This window comes from Eurypyga helias, unplaced genomic scaffold (genome assembly GCF_000690775.1).
Source record: "Eurypyga helias isolate BGI_N326 unplaced genomic scaffold, ASM69077v1 scaffold9033, whole genome shotgun sequence".
NCBI lineage: Eukaryota > Metazoa > Chordata > Aves > Eurypygiformes > Eurypygidae > Eurypyga > Eurypyga helias.
The window spans coordinates 1-19,365 of NW_010239238.1; the positions used below are offsets into that span (position 1 = coordinate 1).

Sequence of the window (19,365 nt, forward strand, 5' to 3'; positions counted from 1 at the left end):
GGGGAACAGGCCGCGCTGGGCAGCGGGAACGGGGCATGCCGGGGAAGGGCGGGATGGCCGTGAGAGTGGGGCGGCGAGGCCGGCTGAGGAGCCTCCTGCTCCCCCTAACAGCGTCCCGGAGCTCCTGTCGGCCAGTTGCTGGAGGGTTGTGCCTCCGCCGGACGGGGTTCCGGGAGCTGAGGCCCGGGGCCTTGTCGCAGCCGGACTGTCAGCTCCGTCGCTTAGGGAACGCTCAGCGTGAGAGTGGAGGTATGAACCTGTGGCGGGGCACAGAGCAGAAAGGGCGACCGACAGAGAGATCTGTGGTGTCTTTGTTAAGCTTTCATCTCAAAGCTACGAGGAGAAGAAGAGAGCCGGTACCTGGCTAACTTCTCTGCTAGGCCCCCAGATTCTAGGTAACTTAAACATTTTGAAACATTGGGATTTTTTTAATAAAAAAATGCCGAGTGTCGTAGTTCTTATAACATTGGTTGTTGTAGGTGATGGAGAAGGTGAGGACTTCAGTTGTCTCCTCAGTTGTGGCTGAGGAGAAAGGGAGATGTTCTGGAGAGGCCATGAGTGTGGCCTAATGAGATAGGAATGGGGTAAAACTCGGCTTCGTGCTTTTTTAGGAAATTAGAAGGAAAAAGGCCAAAGGCGGTCAGGATGGAGAGAGTTGTAGGAATGTGCTGGTGCTTAGGACGCCGAACTGGAAGTCGGAGACTTCGTCAGCATCAGCTGCACAACTGACTTAATTCCTAAATTGTGACTTGTGTTTGCCAGCTGTGAAAAATAATATCAGTTCACAAGATTTTTTTTTTTTTTAGAGTTGTGTGGCTTGGAAATAAAAATTATTGTTTATTGGTTGAGCTTGCAGTTGGTCTCCTCTGGACTTATAACCTGGAGACAAATCACTGGCACATACTTTTCACATTAGCACTCTTCTTTGCTGAAGGAAAGACCCGTGACTTAGATTAACAGATTTTTTTTTTTCTATGTGAAAATGTCAGAAATTATCATAAACAGAGTGCCTATTTGTGGTTTGTTGTTTTTGATGAGAATGATTCATTTGCTTTGCAGAAAGGCCTACCTTTAGTGAGAAAACAATGTGTGTGCAGTATTACTTAAGAGACAATGTTAAAAGAATATGACCACTTACAATTTTAATTTGTTTAATTTTTATGCAGGGGGGAAATGAGGGAATACAAATTAACAGTACTTATTTACTCAACTTTTGTGCCTGAAGAAAAGTTACTTGCTTGAGTTGGTACTGGCAACACCAGGGCCATAGTTGGCATTTAGTAGTTTCAGAGGCATGTAATTAGACTTTCAAAGAAAACTAGTTTTTTGCACTTGTAGCATTTTCTCTGAGTAAACTTATGTGTTTGTTGCCTGTTAAGTAATATTCCTTATTAAACAGCTCTGGAATCTGATAGTCTCAAGCTAACACGTGTCCTTTGAAACTGATATGGTGGCTTGGATTTCAGCTGGAGCAAGGTGTGACCTGTTTCTTTTTATCGAGAGGGTACTAGTGGAAAAAAAACCCAACACCCCAAAACACCAAAAACCCACCAAACCTCACTCTTTAAAACCCTTTTTAACTTTCAATAAGTATGGCATTATGTTAGTTATTTGTTATATAGAACCAGATTAAAACTTAATGTTTGCTGTTCTTGATACAGTGTTACTCTTTTGATAACTCTTCTTGTTAATTTTTTGTGTAAAATTTAATTGTTGCTAAAAGTATTCTGAAAATGTATATTTTACTTAATATGTGTTAGATTTCTGGGGTGCCTTGTTGTGGGAAAACTATGGATTTCTCAGAAATATTTGTCATTAGTGTCAAAAAACCAACACAAACAGGCTGACTGGCCTGAAATTATATATAGGAGACAAATCAAAATATTATTAACCAAACCTATGCGTTCTTTGCATAGGAAGTTTAAGTTTCCAGTTTACCAGTTTCAAGATCCACATCCTTATCAATTCCATGCACATAATTTCATGAAGTTTAATCCTTGGGTTTTTATACCTGTAACAAACCAGTGCCTTTATGCTTTTGTCTTACTTGTGTTTTAATTCATGTTAAATGTTGTGTTATTAGTAATAGAGTTTTGGGTGTGTTTTTCTTTTTTTTTCCAGCAGGTATTTTGTATGCATGGTGCAGAAAAAATGAATTCTACTATGAGTGAGGAGCCTGATGCACTATCAGTAGTTAATCAGCTCCGAGATCTAGCAGCTGACCCATTGAACAGACGGGCCATTGTTCAGGATCAAGGATGTCTGCCAGGTCTTATTCTGTTTTTGGACCATCCCAACCCTCCAGTAGTTCATTCAGCTTTACTAGTAAGTATTCTGGACATAAATTCCTATGTCAGTAGGATGTTTTGTAACTTTGTTAATATGTCTTTGAATAGGTAAAAATAAAACCTTGTTGTTATCTTATGTTGGTATTCATTGTACATGTTTTTTTTAAAACACATATTTCAAAAGTTGTTTAGCAATGACACATTACTCCAGGGGAATTTGTTTTTTGGAAGAGATTAATTTATTTTGCATTTTTTCCCTAATATAGCTATTTAACTTTTTGTGTGGAGAGAGGTAAGCACCCTTAAATCTCTGTTAACATGAAGTCATGGGACTTGGTAAATATATGCAGTGATTCAACATTTGTATTGTTAAAAAAAAAAAAAATCATAGGGTAATTTAGGTTAGAAACGACCTCCAGAGGTGGTGTAGTCCAATCCCATGGTCACATTAAGTGTACTCAGATCACTGCTCATGGCTGTGCCCGCTTGATTCTTGAAAGCCTTGAAGGATGGATATTCCATAACCTCTCTGCCACACTGTTCCAGCATTTGACCAATATCATGCTGTTAAAAACATCCTGTCTGCCTCCCCTCACCCCCCGCAAGCAAAAACAACAACCCAAAATCTGCTAATATCTACTGCAACTTGTTCCAGCTCTTGTCCATTTCTTCTTGTTCCAAATCATAAATACTAAAGTCCCCCTAAAGATTTGTCAGCCTGAATTTAAATAAGAACTTAAAATATATTTCTTGCGTAGAAACAGGACAAACAAAAGTTACAATTCTGCTAAAAGTCCAAATCAGTTCCTCTAACAAGATTTTAAATTACTAAAATTTGTGGTGCGCTCTCTCTTCCCCCCCCCCATTTTTCTGTTGTTATTGAATTCTAAACAACGTGAATAAAGAGCTCTGGTTTTTAGATACAACTCTACATTATTTTTTATACCGTTAAGACTAAGCTGTACCATAACTGTGTTTTTCATTTGTTTTACTTCCATGGTGGAAGTTAGTGGATGTCTTGGATTCAGGGAATGTGGTTCCGTAATCCAGAATACCTGTGTCCTGCCAATTGGTTTTTAGGTTAGCCTTGCCATAGCATTTGCCACAGTATAACGTTCTTCACTGGAAGAACTTTGAGTTTACAGTTCTTGGGGATATGTTGCATTGGTTTTCTTTTCAGTGCAATTTCCTTAGATTGTGGTCTTAAAAGAGGATCTTGCTTGGATGTCTTACTCTCTTTTTCCTTCCCTTGCTCCTTTGTGCTGCATATTCTCGCTGCCTGAAGGAGATTCGGTAATTGGTCTGTGATCATGTTGCAGAAATGAACTCTACATAAAAAGGACTGACTTTGTCAGATTGATGAGGGCTAATAGAATTTACAGTGTTGTTCCACAGCCCCAGATACTACTCAGATTGTGTTTTAACAGCATCTTGTTGGGTGGGCATGGGAGACAGCTGTGTTGTTCCAGTTAGTGATAACCTACAGTTAGAGTGCAGTAAGAAGCAGGATTCAGAGGAGACTGCTGTATCCCAGAATGGTGGCTGCAGTCAGAAATGGATCAGTTTACTGTAAAAACATGGTTTTGTTTTCAACTCAGATTCCTTGTGTTCGTAAGTTCTTGAACCTCTTAGGTTCTGTAGCTTTTAATATCTTTTGCTGATAACTTTTTAGTCATTTTTGATGTTTTTCCATTCTGAAAGGTCTTTTTGTTTGGTTGTCTTTTCTAGCCATCCCGTTGGTCAAAAAGATGCTTCCATTGGAATGGGAATTATTAAATTTAATGAGTTGCCATTAAGTTCGTACCTAATAGAAGGATGTATAGCACTGACATTAAATTTGTTGTTGTATTATTCTGCGATACCCATAGCTGAAATTTTAAGTAGTCTGTATGAATCATAGTAGTTCCCTATTTAACTTTTTTGATGTGTTGTAGAGTCTTTCAGGAAACTGCTCCCCATGAGCAGTTTCAGTTCAGTTCTTTCTTCTGTCTGACCAAGAAGTGGTATTTTTTTCTATAGTTTCCTCTAGTTTTGATTCCAGGAATTCTTTACGCTTCAAATGTTAAAATTGAATGTTTTAGGTAATAAAATCAGAGGTAACCCAGGCAATACTACCTTTTTCTTTTTTCCTTAAATTTGGACTATAATTTCAAAAACACGACTCCAGAGTTCAGAAGCTACATTAATACTTATAAAACATAGGAGGTGTCTTTTGTTATTGGGGTTGACAACAATGTATTTTTGTACTCAGGTATGGGGACATTACTGGTGAGCTTAAAGATAATGTAGGTAAGTGTTTTGCTGAAGAGAGGCTGAGCCAAAGTCCATAATAGTGACCTTCCTTATGTCTTCAGTAGATTGCAGTTTAATAAGCATAAATGATCTCACTTCTTTGAAGGTGTGCACCTTTGAATCTCCTGTGGCAGGCAGGTGGCATCAGACCTCCTAGTGTTGAGAAGCCAGGTTACTTAAGTTGTTCTGGTAACTTTGTCTTGGGTCCTATTTTAGTGGAAGTTACGTTTGTGTGTAAGGAGTATTGAACAGATGGAAAAGAGACTGCCTTCATTTTGACACAAATAGCTGTTAAGAGAACATGTTTTTCTTTGTCCAACAACGTTATATTCAATTGCCTGAGCAGAGACTAATAACAATGAGAAACTCTGTCCACCAGTAAGGACACTTTTCCTAACGCAAAAGTTAGTAGTTCAGAGTTATCGTTTTTGTATTTCCCCATAGTTGAAAAGTAAGAAAATAAATGCATATACTGCATTTATAAACAATTATTGATACTGATCCACATCAGGAAATAGCAAAAATCATAGTTAGAGTTTTTATTGTGCCAGACAGCAGCCAGACTTTCTCAAAAAGTGACAAAATGGTCTTGAACTTGCTGGATATGTGCTGGGGGTGATTTAGGAAAAACCCCAGATAATCAGCACTCTGTTTCTGAAGGGATTAAGGAGCATGTTATTTTTAAAACTGCTATTGAGCTGCATAGCTATTATATGACTATATTTAAAGAATTGGTGCACTTCTAAATCTTTCTATTTCTAAACCAATTTTATAAACCATTGTATCTGTGTATTGCAGGATTTCGCAAGAGCAGTGCTTGTACCTACATCGATAGAACACTGATTAAAGCACCTGTACACCTTTGGAGGTTCTGTCTAAGAAAACTTTGTGTGTCAGCACTAATGATAGAGTTGTCACATGAAAAGGACTGACATTTTACTGAAAGAGTGACACAAATACACAGTTGCTGACTAGCGTCAGCAATATGAAGTTGTGCAGAGTCTACCATGAAAGGCAAATAAACAAAACATTGGGCAAAAAATAAATGTGAATTCCCAGTTTAGGTAACAATAACCTAAGCAGCTCACTGCTGCTTGTATTCTTATTCCTGCATGGAGTCATTAATCCTGCAGTTTGTCTTCAGAAGCTTCAAAATGCAGTAGACCTTGGTGGTGGTGAGTTGTCTGGTACCGGGGGAGCCTACAGAATCAATGGAAGTTATACTAGAAGCATAGTGTATAAAAATTACTTTAGATCTCAGATCACAAAAAGTGTTTGTTGGAAGGGACTTCTGGAAGTCATTCACTTCAGCTTCTTGCTTGAACTGGGACTGTCACCAGCACTCAATCAGGTCAGTTGTAGCTTTGTCTCATTGAATGTGCAGTCCCACTAGGGCATCTGTTCCAGTGTTGAACTACCTTCCTAGTGAAAAAACTTCTTGTAATACCTGGTTTGAACTTCTCAAGCTGCAATATGTGGCTGCTCCCCCTTGTTACGTTGTCTGCTATTGTAGAGGAAAGTTTGGCTTAATTGTCTTCGTAAAGGCTTTTTGAGTAGTTGTAGACAGCAGTTAGATTGTCCCTTAGACTCTCTTAGCCGGTAGACAGTCTCTCAACCTTTTCTCATATTCTGTGCTTTCTGTGTATTTATAAGAATAAAACAATCTTTTAATTTCACAGTAGGTGATAATATTCTTTCTTTTTACTAGAACTCACATTGTGACTATTTTGCAGATGTACAGTAATTAAAGTGAATGATAATGTGCTGGACATATTGCTGATGTGCTGTGGTCCTCTTTCTTTTAGGCTCTCCGCTATTTGGCAGAGTGCCGTGCCAACAGAGAAAAGATGAAAAGTGAATTGGGTATGATGCTCAGCTTACAGAATGTAATACAAAAGTAAGTTTCTGATGGGTTGTTGGATTCAAAGACAGCGTAAACATAACATTCTGATGCAAAGTAAGGCTTTGACTATGAATTCATATAAGGCATTTTTAATATTGCATTTTTCCTTGTTGAAGTTATGTGGCTGCAAGCAATTGATGTTTTTTGTTTATGGTACAGGCAAGTAATTAGATGATAGTCTCCAAGAAATACCATTTGAAATTCATTTGCCAAACAGATTTCTTGCCCTTATTACGGGTAACTGATTTTGTCTCTTCCCTTTAGATGCTTTTACAATCCTTCTCATCATTGTATAAGAGTGTCTTGGACTAGTGTATTCAACAAAATTGGTGTCTGCCACATCTGTTTTTTGAATCCCACCTTTGGGAAGTGAAATTGTATGCGCAGTGCATTTGTTCCAATGTATTTTTGAAGGTATTTATCTGCAGCTCTGTATTGAGGAAGCATCTTGCAGGTGGAGTAGAAGTTAGTGAGGTTTGTAATGGCCTGTAATTTCTTTGTTGAACGTGTCGGCTGTCTTGAAATTTGTGAATGTTGCATTTTGTTAAGATTGCTGACTGTTGAGCCTTGAATACTGGAAGACGTGTGAGTATATGCACGCTGGAGAAGAGGCACGTGCACTTGCAATAGAAATCAATATGATGAACTAAGAGGAATCATTATTAGCAGAAAACAAAATCCCAAAACCATCCTCCTCCAAAGATTGGTCTGTCATAACAAAAATTAATTTGCCATCAAGTTATCAAAAGGTGATTATTTTACAGTTTGATTGTGCTCTCGTTAACTGGACTTTTCAGATGTGAGGGACTGTTCTTGGAGGGGAAGTCATACTGCTGGATGAGATGTCTCAGATAAGTGTTTAAAACAATTATTTAGAAAAGGAAGAAGTACAAGTAAAATCGTATATTAAAGATTTTTAATCTTTAATTTGTTAATTGAATCTCTAATGTATCACTTGTGTTATAAGTCAAGTTTTAGAAAAAAAACCCAAGACTACCCTTTGCTAGTTCCTTCATCCCATAGCCCTTCCAGTTTTTGGTGGTGTATCTTTTGTTTTATCTTTTTCTCTCCAGTCTAAAGGTGTGAACATTAAGAACTGGAGGGGAAATTCTGGTCTGTTCAGAAGTCGCATACAGTACATGATCTAAGAAAGATTAAAGCTGTTTACCTTTAAGTATGTCATTAATTCTGCTGAAACTAACAAAATTATGTATTGGCATGAAATTCAGCATTATGCCTGCCTATCATCTTGTTATTCACCAGTTGCCCAAAGCAAGGATTTAAAACAAATGTCTTAATGTCATCTTAGGCTGATGAATTAAATGACTAGAATTCAGAAGAGTAGCTTTTTTTTTTTTTTAATTAATGTAATAGTTACAACTTTTTAAAATTGTAAGTGTTTTAATAGGATGTATGGGTGGAAAAAGGAACTAAGTCTTACAGTATTCACCTTTTTTAAGGACAAGTGTAATTAAGGTAAAAGCATACAGAAGTCTTTGCCTGCTACTTATATAGTAACAGTAAGAACTAAAATGTTTAGGTAGTAACAGAAGCATGTATTTCAGAAGAACTTATTTTCAGTATAGGTCACATGTCTGTTTAGAGCAGAGAGACATCCTCAAGTTGTTGGAAGGGAAATGGTAGTTCATTATCAGTCTCTGCAGCTTTTAAGTATTATTTGGGAAATGGTCATAATGAAAACTTTTGTTTAAAGAATTTTACGGAAATCTCTTTCACGACATTTTTCTATGTTTCAGTTTCAAGGACTGAAAGAGTGAAGTTCAGAAATGTGCAAAAAAGGAGAGATAAGTCAGTAAAAACTGGAAATCTTGTAGGTGTTCTGCTTTTCTAGAAGGCTCTTTGGCAGGAGTAAGAACATATATTTGATTTGTATGCTTGTAACATTTGGAGAGTGTGATATCATGAAAATTTAAATACATAGCATCTTCGAACACAAGACTTTGTCATGTGCTTGTCAGGATTTGGGCTTTAATGTTGACAGGAAATGCTGAAGCTAAGTTTTGTATTGCCTGCAGAAATACAGAGAAAGATGGTAGAAAAGTGCTGAGAAGATACATGTAGAATTATTTTTGTCACAAGAAAACAATGGTTTGGGGTTGTGGTTATTTGTTAGAAAGTCTGTAGGGGAGAAAACAAGGTTTCTACCTTTAGATTTGCTTTACAAAGTGCAGATTCTAGCTTTTGGTGCAATTTCAGTTTACCAGAAAATGTTTGAGCCCCTTGGACTGAAACTAAACATTAATAAATGCAGTAATAAATGTTTTGGTTTAAGGACCTTGTGCTGTGGGTTCTTGTGTACTTTCCAGAATCTGCATATCTGGCTCATTGCTTTATCTAATCTGAAATATTTTGATTATGTCTACAATTCAATTTGGGGTTGAGATTTTTTTCTGTATTATATGTTATAAAAATGCAGACAAATCATACGAAGAGATCAGAACTTCTGTCAGTGTTCTGATTTTCCAGGTATTGCACAGTTCTTTCAAGCAAGACTGAACCCAGCACCTTGTGAACTGGAAGTTGTAGTCATTGGCTTTTTGCTCTTGACAGGTTACGCAAATCCTGGTGTCTGAATCTTTCCCTTTCATAAAGATTGTGTACCTCTCCCTGTTCGCTTTCATTGACTTCTCACTTAACTGAATGATATCCCGTGGTTTTCCCTGTTCTGTACTGAATTGTGGCAAACTGTTCTGCCCCTAATATAAAGCTGTGTTACATCTTCTCAAGCAATGAAATGGAACTTGTGTGCACAGAGGTAAGACACGATCTCAGTTGTATTTCAGGCTTAGGTTGATGTTCAGCAGCTGAGCTGAGACTGTGCTTAAGGACTTGAGAGTTTGTCTAGAATCCCAGTTCTCTTTTGCTTTCAGTTATGTAAATCCTGAAATTTGAGGGCTTATCTCATAAGCCTTGAAGGTCTCTGTAGTAGAGACCTCAAGTTCAAGTGTGGAATTTGTTGTAACCTGCCTACAGCTAACCATCCTAACAGATCTTTAAATGGTCAGTGCCATCAGCTGGATAATAGTTGGAGTTGGTTTGCTACTTAAGATTTCTTGTAATAGTACATGGGAGCCTCAGGCACAGGCCAAAACCCTTTTGTTGCAAGTAACACACAACCAGTGGAGGAAGAATATAGCATTTATTTAAACTTGTTGCGAAGGTAAAGTACTATTTCATTAGTAAGTCTGCTAAGGATGGGAGTTAAAACTGAGCGTAACCTCTTTATCCAATGGCAAGCAGTAAATTGTACTCTGTACTGCGTCATGGAAAATGGGTAGGAAATAGTTGAGTCACATCCAGGTTGAACCACAGTTCTTTGAGGTATCTTCATGTCTCTTTTCATGACTTACCAGTCCCCTAGTATTATCTGATCAGCTCTTTGGTATTTGCTTAGAACAAGCTTTATAGCTCATTTGTGAAAATAATGTTGCTGCTTAAAATGAATGTTCATCTGACTCCTTAGTTGATGCTGCATTTCACTTATGGAACAAAGGATAGGCGTTAGGTTTGCCGTGACAGTGATTTTCAGGATGTGTGAAGACTAGTTTTTGCTAACAGAAGAGTAACAGATTTTAGATGTAGAGACTGGAGCTCATAGGCTCTAGAGCAGAAATACGAAATGTCATCTCTGAAGAGTACAGAATAAAAATTTGAAGGCAGGGAGGTACTTATATATTTAGGATTTCTTTTCAAACAACTTGATTTGGAACATGTATGACTTTTTGAAATACTTGATATGAAAGGCTTTATGCACGTCCACGTTTTCTGGGACATACTAGAAGCTGCTCAAGTTTCATGGAATACTTCAAATCATCTTTTCAAGTATTAAAATGTCTGTTGTCCCATTCTACACTTGCTAGCTTTTTCCTTAGCAGGGAAGACGTTTGTTGATCTATGTCTGCTTATTTAAGTGAAGCTTGATGCATCTATCCATGTTATAATCTAGGAGTAGGATTTATTTGGAATGGCTGATAGTTCTTCATTGCTATCACAAAAATGTTTCGTTCCCTTGCCCGGAGACAAAGTACCTGTGAGTGCATGTGTAGGAGTGTTTGTGTAAATAGATAAGGAGAGCAGAAATTGAGGCTCATTGGTGTTTCAGTGTATGCCAGCAGTCATCAGCAGTTATTTAATATTGAAAACTGGTTTAGTTGCTGGCTTTATGAATTGTATTGAGGACTTAATGTGTCCGTATGGACTTTATAAAATGTTATTAGCAGCTTCTAGAATTAAAATTAATTAGGATTTATAGCCTACAAGGAAATACACTAATTTGTGTTCAGTGTGAAAGTGACTTTTGATGGACAGTAAAGGTCAAAGTTCATAATTTTTCATAATCTTTATGAGCAGCATAATGGTACTGTTTAAATATAACTAACATGTATTTAAAAAAAAAAAACTGATGAAGAGTCAATATACTAAATAGCTCTTATTATGGAATGGCAAATTACTGAGAGTAAAATTCCAATTACTTAGCTAAAAGAGCTTTTCAAGATAGTCTTCCTTTGCCAGGGTGTCAGATTTAACAAGCTGAATTAAATCCAGTGCATTAATCAGCTCTTCCAATTTATTACTTGCCTAAGAAGATTAGGGCAATTAATATGTGTTTAATTAGAGTCCCTTGCAGATCTGGTAAAATACATGCAGTCTATAATTGCTGACTTCTTACTCAATTTTAATTTTTGCAGGTCTTAATTACCTGTACTTTTTGAAAATTTAATTATTCATTGAAACCAGCAAAGTTTAAATTTATGATGTCTGACAAAACCAAAAAAAGGCCAAGTATTTCAGGTAGTATTTGTAGAAATTAAAATAGTAGAGATGTAGTATCATGATAGATTTATCATTTTTGGTTTGTGACATACTTTTTTTCCTTTGTGAGAAAGGAGGGGTAGTTGGGGGAAGACAGGGCAAAGGCCATGTATTAATAAGCCAGAAAACAAACCACAATTTTTTAAATAGGTATCTGATGATGACAGGGATGTTGCCTTATCGTAACTGGCTTTAAGAAAATACTTTGTGAGAAGTTATAGCTAAAAAATTCTGTAAGCTGTTCACATTTACTGCATTTACACATTTATGCTATGGATTGGAATATTTAAATTTGGATCTGTAAAGGAGAAGGAAGTACTTTTTTGCAGACTGTAGACATTTTTGTTTTCTGTACCTGAATCATAGAATGGTTTGGGTTGGAAGGGCCCTTAAAGATCATATAGTCCCACCCCCCCGGCCATGGGCAGGGACACCTTCCACTAGACCAGTTTGCTCAAAGCCTCATCCAGCCTGGCCTTGAACACTTCCAGGGATGGGGCATCCACAGCTTCTCTGGGCAACCTGTTCCAGTGCCTCACCACCCTCTCTGTGAAGAATTTCTTCCTGATATCCAATCTAAACCTTCCCATTTTCAATTCAAATCCGTTACCCCTTGTCCCGTCACTACAGGCCCTTGTAAAAAGTCCCCCTCAGCTTCCTTGTAGCCCCTTCAGGTACTGGAAGGCTGCAATAAGGTCTCCCTGGAGCCTTCTCTTCTCCAGGCTGAACAAGCCCAACTCTCTCAGCCTGTCCCCATAGCAGAGGTGCTCCAGTCCTCTGAGCATCTTCGTGGCCTCCTCTGGACTTGCTCCAACTGGTCAATATCCTTCTGATGTTGAGGGCACTCAGTAATGTTATTTTTTTAATCCTTGGTATGTGTGGGGATTTTTTCTTTTTACACATCAAAATTGAGAAATGGTTGAGATTGAGTAATGGAAAGCATGATTCTGTTGCATGATTATTTTTGGACTCTACCATACCTTGTGATTGTGTACTGAGAAGTTGCATTTTTGGAGAAAAACTTGGTTTTCCTGTGTGTTAAATATTTCTGTGTGCAAGCCGTTCCAAGAACTTCGGTTTTGGAAATAACTTAAATTGCAGTGTTATCACCTGGATCACAAGTAATACAAAAATCTGTCTATTCCATGTTAATTTTCCTGGCCTTTCTCTTCCTTTTGTTTTGCCAAGCCTCCTTGATTTAGCCACTTTGTTACTGTTTGTCCATTAGAAGGTTAAGTGCTTTTAGAAAATTACACTGTTGGCTGGTGGAGCATCTTTGGGCTGTGGGGCTCCGGACTTTTTCAGTGCTGTAGCAGTGCTTGTCAGTCATAGACGGTCACAGCAGAAAGACATCTGCAGGTTGCTTTATCCAGCATTGTTAAGCAAAGTGCCTTAATATCCCCCACCCCTAGTTTCTTTAAGGAATGTTTTTATTGAATATTTTGTTAATCTTAACAAGTTTCAGAAATAGATTGTTTTTTGAAGTTATTTTTGGAAAACCATCCTCTGCCAAAAAACCACCAATGAAATATTAGGAAATGTAGGAGACCTCAGTAAGTCCTCTTTAAATCTACAGTGTTATTTGTTCTAAGTGGCTGAATGCTCCTTTTGTCTGTCAGACAGCTTCCTGGTATTTGGAGATGATGCATAGGCAGGAGTGGAGGGATGGGGGAGAGGATGGATTCAATGCAGCAGGCTACCTAGGTCAGTATGGCATGTACTCAGTGAAAGTCCTTGCTCTTCTTGCTTGTGGGTGATGGCAAACTAACAAGGGTTCGGACTTTCTCACAGTTCAACAATTGTTTTTGAAATGTTTCAAGACTTTTTTTTTTTTGTATTCCCATACTGTAGCTGGCATTATATATCATGACATACCTTGGGACCTCCCTCTGTTCAAAGGGGTATTAGAGTCATCGTTTCTTCTTGCACACAACTTACTCAGTGAGCTCCATGCAATCAGTACCGTTTCTGTACTCAGCAGTTTAGGCTGTTGTCAACCTCTAGATCTGGCTTTTGTGTGTTTGTATCATTAAACACACAACAGAAGGAAAAATAATTACTGTTACAACATTTTTGAATGCACTTGGAAATGCAGTTTGGTCTCACTTTTTAGTCGCCAAGCTACCACTTTTACCTTTAACGTTCCACTTGGTATCTGGTATCTATATCAAGATTGTTGACATTGGTGGCTGGCTTTTTATCATCTGATGTCTGTCTCAGTTTGAGTACTATACATCCATAGACTTTTTAGTTTACCAGTTCAGTACAATGCTAGTTCAATACACTTGCGCACTCCATGGAGCAGCTACTTGTGTTACTGGTTTTCATGCAGCGCTTGCAGCTACTTCATGGCTTTCTTGGTACATCTCTGACACCACAGTTCTTGTGTTTCAGCAGTTTCCCTCATCCCTTTTCTTTGCTATGAATACTGCATTTTCTTGGTATTTAGTGAATTCCAAGTTAACTAACTGACAAATAGAGAGTTAACAGCTAAGTAATCATTAATGCAGTGTTTTTAATCAGTCACTTAACGTAATTTAAGATTTAGAGGCTACCTGTAAATTCTTAAAATCATGGCCTTCAGCTAGTTTACAATGACTGGCTTAAGAATATGTTAACAAGTAGTGCAAGTGTCCTGCCCTGTTACCTAATCATCCAAGTGCTGAAGTTCTGCAGTGGATTTAAGTACAATATCTGAAAAGTCACATGTTGCCAAATTTTAAGTTCCTAAACCCGGAGAAGAGTTTCAGTACCTGTTAATGAGTGAACAGACAATATTCTGATGTTGGTTTTTTTGGCAGAGAGAGGGCCACAGTCATAATTGCTTTGAGTGCTTTGTATTGAAATGTGAAGAAATCAGTTGGGAAATGAGCTTGTAGCTTTTCATTAGAGACAAGAAATGTGAGGAGTGTTGCAACATTAAAAAAAAAAACACACTTTGAAACACTTAAAGTGTGTGAAGTATAAAATAACTAATAAAAACACATATATTTGAAAGCCTTTTGTGTTCAATGTCTTAGCCAGTTTCTTCTTTTATTTAGAAACTGGCTGGAGCAGGGAGTTAATTATTTTAGAAAGCATTATAAGCTTAAGGTGCTCTTGCTTCTCTTTTCCTGCAGACTTTATATTAGAACAAATACAAAACTTGGAAACATTGATTTATAAAAAATGAAATGGTTTACAGTGTGGCACAAAATTCTTGTTAAAAAAAATACAGTTTGAATTGGCATTTAATTGCTGACTGGATGATAAAAAAAGATACCGTGGTGCTGAGCTCAGTGCCTCGAGACCTGCCTGATGTGGTGTGCCAAAAGGCAGCTGTCTTCTGATTTTTGTGGTGTGGGGTTCAGTACTGAGGTGGGAGGGAAAAGATTTCAGGAGATTGGCAGAAGAGTCAGGAATAGTAATGGCAACACAGGGTGCCTTTAACACTCAATAAACCTTGTCGTCAGCTGGTGTCGAAAGCATTTTAGGAATACAGTGACCTTCAGTGGTTACTATTGAGTGCACAAGAAAAAGTGCTGAGGTAGGTTCTTTGATATGCTGACTTTTGCTGACAGCTTACTAAAATAAAGAGCAAAGAAAGCTTAAGATGCTTTGAAATAAAAGTAGCGAGTTGTGTTACAAAGTATTTAATACTTACCACAGGGTGGATTGACAGTATCGTAGGCTGGAGCCATTTATCTATGGGAAGAGGGTTGATGGGTACTTTTAGCACTGTGAGGTTTCTCATCTTACCCTGCCAGTATCATATGTCTGCTTTCGGGTTACAGTGAGAGCTTGTCCACAGGTGATGCTTCTCCCTGTTTTTTTTGACCTTCATGCTAAGTGTCCCAAATTAATTGCAGATTTTTTCTATTAAACCATAAGTGTCTACATTACCCTTCCCGCCCCTTCACCCCCCCGAATGCTGCTCAAGCAGAAAACATAATAAAGTGCTGGTGTGATTAGAACTCCCATAGTTTCACATGGGTATTACGGGCAGTAAGTGCCACAAAGGGATATGCCTCAAAAAAATATTAATAATAAAACAGTCTTCAGTAGCAGTTCCTGAATGGAGGTGTTTTTTCAGAAGAAAAGGAATTTTACTTTGGAACAACTAATGCAAAGTGAATATGTTATTCTGAATTAGATCTATTTCTATTCAGGAGTATGTTTTGATACTTTGTTTTGTGGTACAAGCTACATTATCTTTTTCTACAAGATTTCCATTGAATTTTGCAGGTAGGAAGGCCTCTGTAACAATTGTGGTCAGGCATTGGGACAGGCTGCCCAGGGAATGGTGGAGTCGCCATCCCTGGAGGTGTTGGAGGAACGTGTAGCCGTGGCGCTTGAGGACATGGTCTAGTGGGTACGGTAGTGTTGGGTTGATGGTTGGACTGGATGATCTTACAGGTCTTTTCCAACCTTAGTGATTCTGTGAACTTGGAACAAATTAAAATTGTTAGCATGTTCTGTAATTACACAGTACATCAAGTTCACACAATAATTTTTTTTAAACCTTGGTGCGTGCTTTAACCTATTTTGCAAGACTGCTGTCCCTTTGGCTAGCAATGTAGCTGCTAATACTGGCTTGCTTTAAGAAAAAATAAATTCAGTGCCAAAAAATAAGTAGTTCAAGAGTATGAAAACAAGCTATTGAAAGCAACAGCTATTTAAAAGTTACCTACTTCAAGTCTCTGCTCAAATAGATTAATATTAACTATATTAGCAAATTGGATATAAACCTTACACACAATATACCTACATAGAATAAACCTGCGTATTTTTGCCTTGGTACTGGTAGGTGCTGTAGTTTATTATTCACACAGGTTTTGTTTGGGATGCCTTTATCTGTAAGTTTGCAACCCCCCCTTTTTTTTTTTTTTAACCTTCTCCAGTAGATTTCAGGGAAATAATCAGGTGAAGCTTACTTCTCAGAATTTAACTGTGGCCTTTTTTTAAGACATAGAAAGATATTCCAGATAATTACATATTACCATCATATGTTACTACATGATACACTTAATGCTATTAGCATGCTGATAGTACAGTAAGTGGTATTTGGCTTCCTTCAAGATGTTCCTGAAATGCTTCAGTATGCAGCCTAATTTCAGCACTACCAATAACTTCTACCTGATCACTACAGCATTATTACCAAGAAGGATTGCCTTTCTTATGCCAGTGTTTATCTCCTACAGGAAAGGACCAGAAAGAGTTGTTACCCTTAAGACAGGGGTTTTTTTGTTTGTGTTTGGTGTTTTTTTAAAGCCATTTGTTGAAGCCATATAATAAACATAATTTCTGCCATATAAATCCATTAAATGGTTACTGTTCATTAGCAGGCAAGATGTTGGAACTAGCTACTGTGAAATTCAGCATGGAGTTTGTGTCTATTACGCAGACTCTTGTCTAGCAAATGCTACTCTGAAGCCTTTTGAGTTTAGTTGAGTAACAGGCCTTGATTTTTTTTTTTTTTTTTTTAATTTGAGATTGAGAATATGTCCATATGGTAGATACCAAGCTGTGGAAGATCAAAAGTTGATCTTACATTTAGCATATAAATAGCAAGAGTTAAACAAAATTGGATGAATAGCTGGGTTAAACATATGGCATATGTTCAAATCTGTTATCCCATTCTTGAAAGTTCGTTCTCCTCTTGTGATCAGAGGACAATGGAATGAATCAGGGAAATGTTCTAAGCATGTGTGATTACTCAGTTTGCTAAATGTTTAAGGTCAGTCACTGATTTTGCAGCAGTTAATGGGATTGTACCATGATTTTACTCAGATTTACAACTTAAATTTAATATTTAGGGATTTTTGGTTTTCAGCAGTCTTCAGAACATCCCAGCATTTACATAGGGTTTCTCTAAATTTCCAGAGTCAGTAGGCATACCACCTAAATAGAGCTAGGAGTGGCACTGGGAAATCCAATCCTCGTTCCCGGTTTAAGTGAGATGTCTCTTGTTTAGTACAAAATCAACTTCAAGACGTCAGGTTTCCTTGTTCCATTCCGAACTTCTTTTCGTTCAGTGTCTCCTGGTCACATTATCACAACGGGTAGTATGGGTAGAGTCTGGAAGCCTTGCCAAGTGGCAGGCATCTTGCAGGTCTAGAAGGCATTCTAGGAAAGTCTGTCAGGCCTTGCCTGGTTTCCATGGTGCGACAGCCTTGGAGTAAATGAAGGTGACCCGTAGCTAGCACACGCTTGGTACCACTGAAGCGCGGTCACAAGACAACTGCACTTGGGCTTTACGTGGGTTCATCGAACGGGGTCCAGCTGCTTGGGTTTTGGATTTGGGGTGCTACAGCTCAGTGTGTCACTTCAAACTTGCCCAGTCCTACAGGTTCTATTACTGTTCCCTGTTCTATGCCTATGACTTATTTTTCCTGTTGTTAACCCTCTACAATGCTTGAGTCGTTGTTGGACAACTTAAGGATCCTGATGTCTGTATTCTAGAGGATTGTGACTTCTTTCTTAAAAGAAAGCAGATGTAACCCTTCTGGTCAGCTACTGTATAACATGATCTGGTCTTTACTGGGTGATTTGGGGCTAGAGGGAACTGAGGTGTACTGAATGGGTAGCATGGTAGTAGCTACCATGGTAGCATGGTAGTAGCTTCAGCAGTAGCTGAAGTAATGCTTTTTTTCACCTTGTTTTTGAATGATTTGCCCATTGCCTGGAATGAGTCAGGAGAGCAGCCATATGCTTGTGAGCCCACGGTATCATGGGATGCACTAAAAGCTCAGAAGAAAGAGCAGCGTTCTTGGAGATAAGAAAGAATCTTGCCCTGGCACTGGAGCAGAACAGCCATAAAACCAGCCAGATCAGATAACTGTCTTGAAACAGATTGCTTTTCCTCTAATACCATGCTCTTTCTTTGGGCTTGTCATTCATGCTCAAAGTTTTCATCAAAACCATGTCAATCACTGTGTCTCACTTCTAGAATCAAGGATTAGTGATTTCCCACACACACACCCCTTACAGAATGTAGCAATTCTTTGCAGTTTGCTGCTCCCCTTTAGTTATTGCTAGAGACAATTGCTGTCTTTATTTCAGAGCCCATTCTTCCTATATTTAGATTGATCACCTGGAAACAATACATCAGTAGACTTAAGGCATAGTTGATAGGAATACCAATTTGTTAGCCATTTTTTAACCATAATTAAATCAAATGATAAATCTCTACCAAGTGTATGCTTTAAGGTTTCTAATACAGCTGCATTTACCCAACCATGTATTTAGATAGAATTCATGCTGGTCTGTTAAATTCTTACTCATGCTTTTTGTGTCATACAGGATACTATGCTTATTACAGTGATTGAGGTTCATTACATAAATGAAAGTGATGGTTGAAAATATCACTCTGTAGGATCCTAGGGGAAAATACTGGTTCTGCCTTACAGGGGCAGTACTTGCATGTATGAAGAGGACTGGGATCAAGTGAAAATACCTACCTCTATGTGACTGTAAGTTTTCTCAGACTTTTTGGAAAGGTATTTGGGTCATTCTAGAAGTCTCAAACTAGTATTTTGAAAAAAAAATTATGCATTTAGTCCTTTGTTAACGTTCACTGACTTGCTTAGGATTTGTCTGTGATAAGACTGTAAGTTACATCTGAGAATTGTTTTTAATTTATGAGGAGGTAATTTAATACGGGATTCAGCTGAGGTCTTGACAAATATCTGAGTCTTAACTTGGATAATGAGGACATTTTTATTCTTCAAACTCTTTATATTTTTAGACTTGATTTGTGTGGTGGCTTTTTTCCCTAATATTTGTGCTTTAAGGTACTATTTTTCTATTAGTCTGTAAGCTCCTTGAGATGTCAGTACAGGGAATTTTACCTGAACTGGCTTTAAAAGCTTGAGATATGTTTCCTTAGTTTTGTGAGTTGGGTTAATCTGTCCTTCAACTATGCCAGCTTTCCTTGCTTTTATAGAACTGCCCTTAATACTAATTTTTCTGTGTGTTTGGTTTCCCATGTTCTTGTGAGCAAGAGTGTACTGTTGAGCCACACAATGCATGTCCAACTCTTCTGACTGGCTGTAGCACAGCCTCTCCCCA

The 19,365-nt window shown here is 38.0% G+C and overlaps 1 protein-coding gene across 1 annotated transcript in view; it reads left to right on the plus strand.

Moving 5' to 3' along the window:
- The first annotated feature begins 2,133 nt into the window (after nucleotides 1–2,133).
- Nucleotides 2,134–19,365, plus strand: part of ARMC1 (armadillo repeat containing 1) — a 29,714-nt gene continuing 12,482 nt past the window's right edge. Inside the window, exons 1-2 of the mRNA XM_010148074.1 lie at nucleotides 2,134–2,325; nucleotides 6,386–6,477. Coding sequence (XP_010146376.1) covers nucleotides 2,134–2,325; nucleotides 6,386–6,477 — 284 coding nt within the window. The remainder of the gene's footprint in view (nucleotides 2,326–6,385; nucleotides 6,478–19,365) is intronic.